Below are 4,267 nucleotides of genomic sequence, written 5' to 3'. Positions count from 1 at the left end.
TAAAAGGAAGAGTCCTCACACTGAACATTGATGGACGCCGGATGACCAACAACCCCGGAGGGAAGGCCGAGCCGTCTGGTGCGTCACACTCATCACTGGAAGTCGTCATTGGCCTTGTTATCAGTTTATTTGTTTTTTAATAAAATCTAAAAAGTTGACGTGTTGTGTCCAGTGCTGATCGATGTGCATGCCGACAATCAGGGTGTGTGGACATGCGTCAGGGTGTGTGGACATGCGTCAGGGTGTGTGGACATGCGTCAGGGTGTCGACATGCGTCAGGGTGTGTGGACATGCGTCTAAGTTGACGTGTTGTGTCCAGTGCTGATCGATGTGCATGCCGACAATCAGGGTGTGTGGACATGCGTCAGGGTGTGTGGACATGCGTCAGGGTGTGTGGACATGCGTCAGGGTGTCGACATGCGTCAGGGTGTGTGGACATGCGTCAGGGTGTGTGAATATGCGTCAGGGTGTGTGGACATGCGTCAGGGTGTGTGGACATGCGTCAGGGTGTGTGAATATGTGTCAGGGTGTGTGGACATGTGTTAGGGCATATGGACATTTGTTAAACTGTGCAGAAGCTTCTGCTAATAAGGACCGGTCACTGCTGATCGCTCTCTCCTTGTGCAGGGTGACCGGTCTTGTCTCCGCCCCCTCCTGTAATAGAGACCGATCACTGCTGCTCTCTCTACTTGTGCGGGATGACTGGTCTTGTCTCCGCCCCCTCTTGTAACAAAGACCGATCACTGCTGCTCTCTCTACTTGTGCAGGTGGACTGGTCTTGTCTCCGCCCCCTCCTGTAATAAAGACCGGTCACTGCTGCTCTCTCTCCTTGTGCAGGGTGACTGGTCTTGTCTCCGCCCCCTCCTCTAATAGAGACCGATCACTGCTGCTCTCTCTACTTGTGCGGGATGACTGGTCTTGTCTCCGCCCCCTCTTGTAACAAAGACCGATCACTGCTGCTCTCTCTCCTTGTGCAGGGTGACTGGTCTTGTCTCCGCCCCCTCCTCTAATAGAGACCGATCACTGCTGCTCTCTCTACTTGTGCGGGATGACTGGTCTTGTCTCCGCCCCCTCTTGTAACAAAGACCGATCACTGCTGCTCTCTCTCCTTGTGCAGGGTGACTGGTCTTGTCTCCGCCCCCTCCTCTAATAGAGACCGATCACTGCTGCTCTCTCTACTTGTGCGGGATGACTGGTCTTGTCTCCGCCCCCTCTTGTAACAAAGACCGATCACTGCTGCTCTCTCTACTTGTGCAGGTGGACTGGTCTTGTCTCCGCCCCCTCCTGTAATAAAGACCGGTCACTGCTGCTCTCTCTCCTTGTGCAGGGTGACTGGTCTTGTCTCCGCCCCCTCCTCTAATAGAGACCGATCACTGCTGCTCTCTCTACTTGTGCGGGATGACTGGTCTAGCCTCCGCCCCTCTTGTAACAAAGACCGATCACTGCTTCTCTCTCTACTTGTGCAGGGTGACTGGTCCTGTCTCCGCCCCCTCCTACAATTTTCTGTAGTTGGTGCGGCCTGCTGGGAGGGGATTTCAGGGAATGGCGGCTCTTCCTCTTTGGAGGACCAAAAGCACTTGTGCACCTTTTTTTTTCTTCTTTGATTTGACTTTTTTTTTTGTTCACAGAGGAAGTTTGTCTATGATGCAGTCACTGCGGACTTTAAAAAATAGTTATTATCTACAATAATACCTGACAGGGGTTCTAATCTTTCCACACGCCATACAAACCATGGGGGCAATTTATCAAAACTGGAGCAGACAATGTGGAGCAGTTGCCCTTAGTAACCAATCAGCTTCTCTGTTTAGTAAGGATTTGAAAATTAAAGATGCTGATTGGTTGCCCAGTGCTCTCTCAGGTCAGGGTGAATCATCGCCCAGCCGGACAAGACACGGAGGAATCCCTCGGCCCTCCATGGATGTAGGTGCAGTACAGGGGCTACAGACAGCGACCTCCAGAATGTGAGGCTGATATTCAGTTTGCTCTGTGCACTGTGTGTCATAAACAGTTGCTTTTAAAAAAAAATGTAATCCTTATTTTCACCATTTTTCCTCCTTTGCTACATCTCAGTGCTGCTTATCTCCTGCAGCCTCTTTCTGTCTATATGCCCTCCAGTGATGGCTGCATGGCATTTCTCAGGGTGGGTTTCCTAACGGTGACAACAGTGGACCATGTCAGTGTAATGTTTGTTAAAACAGCCACTTGTAGTCTCCATTGGAAGCCTGTGTGACACCGTGACAACGCAGGAGGACAATTGGGAGATAGGGACAGAGCGTTGTCACCCTATAACAGGAAGTGCCTGAACAGGGATCACCAGCGGCAGATTGGAAAATACTGAAAATGACTTATGAAATCAACACGTTAAGCCTCATATGACATTTAGTGTTAGGGTTTACCATATGATACTTTATTGTTCTATTGGGCCCAATTTATCTATAGCTGTACTCATGCCTAACAGTAAGAGTCAGACTAGAGAATTAAATGATCAGGTTGCCATGTACAGCGGTCACTTTCATCCCTTTATCCTGCAGAAGTCTTAGAAAACGAACTGTCTTCATGGATTGTCTCCAGACATGCACAGTGTTAAAAAGCCGACGGCCATTTTGTTGGAGACCAACGTCATCGCGGGAGACTATACTGACACCTGTGAAGGAGACAAGGAAAACAAATAGCTCCTCTATTTTCAGAAATATTGATTGGCGCATGCGCAGTGTGACCTCGCCTGCCGGTGATGTGTCGAAAGTGCGAACTTATCGAGTTGTGGGACCGCATTACTTCCGGTTTCCTCAATACTACGAGGTTTTTACACAAAACATGTTGTGCACGAGCGCCATCCACGGCATTGCCCTATAGACATAGACCACAGCAATAAAGTAATAAAATGATGTAGGATGACAGTAAGCCAGCACGTTCTTTATCTCCGGTGCCCCACTCAATATGGCCGCCGCTTGAGTGGGGCACCTGAGATAAAGAACGCGCTGGCTTACTGTCATCCTACATCATTTTATTACTTTATTGCTGTGGTCTATGTCTATAGGGCAATGCCGTGGATGGCGCTCGTGCACAACATGTTTTGTGTAAAAACCTCGTAGTTCTGAGGAAACCGGAAGTAATGCGGTCCCACAACTCGATAAGTTCGTAGTTTTGATCGATCACCGGTTGATGGCGTTTTACGTGCCCCATACGTGCTGACGTATCCAGGAGGCGTAAGTTTGTTTAAAAAGTGGCGGCGATTGAACCGGGCTGGCGGTGCAGGGTGGACGTAGCTAGTGTTGTTGCGGATTAAACCTGGCAGCTGTCGCGGAACTCCTTGTCATCTTCTTCGCGTATACAGGGGCAGGTAACGGCTGTGCGGGCGGATCTCCTCTCTCGTAGTGTGACGCGGTTGTCCGGCTGAAGATGGAGCAGCTAATAGCGAGCAGGATGGTGTCCGGGCTGGTCATTAAAATCATGCGAAGCAATGGTGAGTCGTGTACCTGTGCAGACTCTACTTCTCCTTTTCAAATTCAAATAGATTCCCCGCCCACTTAACCGACTCCTACGGGCTGTGATTGGGCAGTTGGTGACAGACCTGGCCAATGCTCAATGCTGATTGGCAGCAGAGCGCGTCAATCACTGTTTTGTGCCTGACCTGCCGTTAGAGGGCGCCATGTGCTGAAACAATGTTATTGAATATATTATACTATTAATATTATATGGGGGTGAGGGGTGATATACAATTATGGTGTATCTAGAGGTGTTATACAATTACGGCGTCTAGGGGTGCTGTAATGCAATTATGGCGTGTCTAGGGGTGCTGTAATGCAATTATGGTGCGTCTAGGGGTGCCTGTGCCTTTTTATTACACCATAGCAGTCTGTATGCCGATCCCATGTTGAGGAGAGCTTCAGGGACTTCCTTCTGCAGGATTTGGGGAGATGATGTACAATGTTCTTCCCAAAGATGGTTCCCATCCCTGAGCTCTCTGTTGGTGAAGTTGGGAAAAACTGCATTTTGACCTCAGGGGAGGCAAATCTTTCCCGGGGTTCATATGTAACCACTTCTACCCACCTCAATGTATCATCGTCATCATCACCCTCTGGAGTCGGAGCTCTGCTTTTAATTGGTTGATAGGTGGAACTGTCAGGAGAAATGCCGGATGCAAACTGTTCCATGCATGGAGTGGTTCATGTTGGGGGAAGGGTTGAGGTAGTTCCCTCATTGAAGATGAGCCAGCCCCTGAGGAGTCAGTGTACCTCCATCTGTCCCCCCCCCCCCCCCTTGGTTG

At 49.7% G+C, this 4,267-nt stretch overlaps 1 protein-coding gene across 1 annotated transcript in view; it reads left to right on the top strand.

Moving 5' to 3' along the window:
* Nucleotides 1-3,370: 3,370 nt before the first annotated feature.
* KIF2C (kinesin family member 2C) overlaps nt 3,371-4,267 on the top strand; it is a 25,226-nt gene continuing 24,329 nt past the window's right edge. Inside the window, exon 1 of the mRNA XM_018573325.1 lies at nt 3,371-3,463. Within this exon, the coding sequence (XP_018428827.1) occupies nt 3,400-3,463 (64 nt within the window). The 5' untranslated portion in view covers nt 3,371-3,399. The remainder of the gene's footprint in view (nt 3,464-4,267) is intronic.

The sequence above is a fragment of the Nanorana parkeri genome, unplaced genomic scaffold (assembly GCF_000935625.1).
Source record: "Nanorana parkeri isolate BGI_ZX_2015 unplaced genomic scaffold, ASM93562v1 scaffold2337, whole genome shotgun sequence".
In the NCBI taxonomy this organism is placed as follows: Eukaryota; Metazoa; Chordata; class Amphibia; order Anura; family Dicroglossidae; genus Nanorana; species Nanorana parkeri.
Note: the sequence above shows the minus strand (reverse complement) of the source record. Positions and strands in the feature narration are given on the sequence as shown.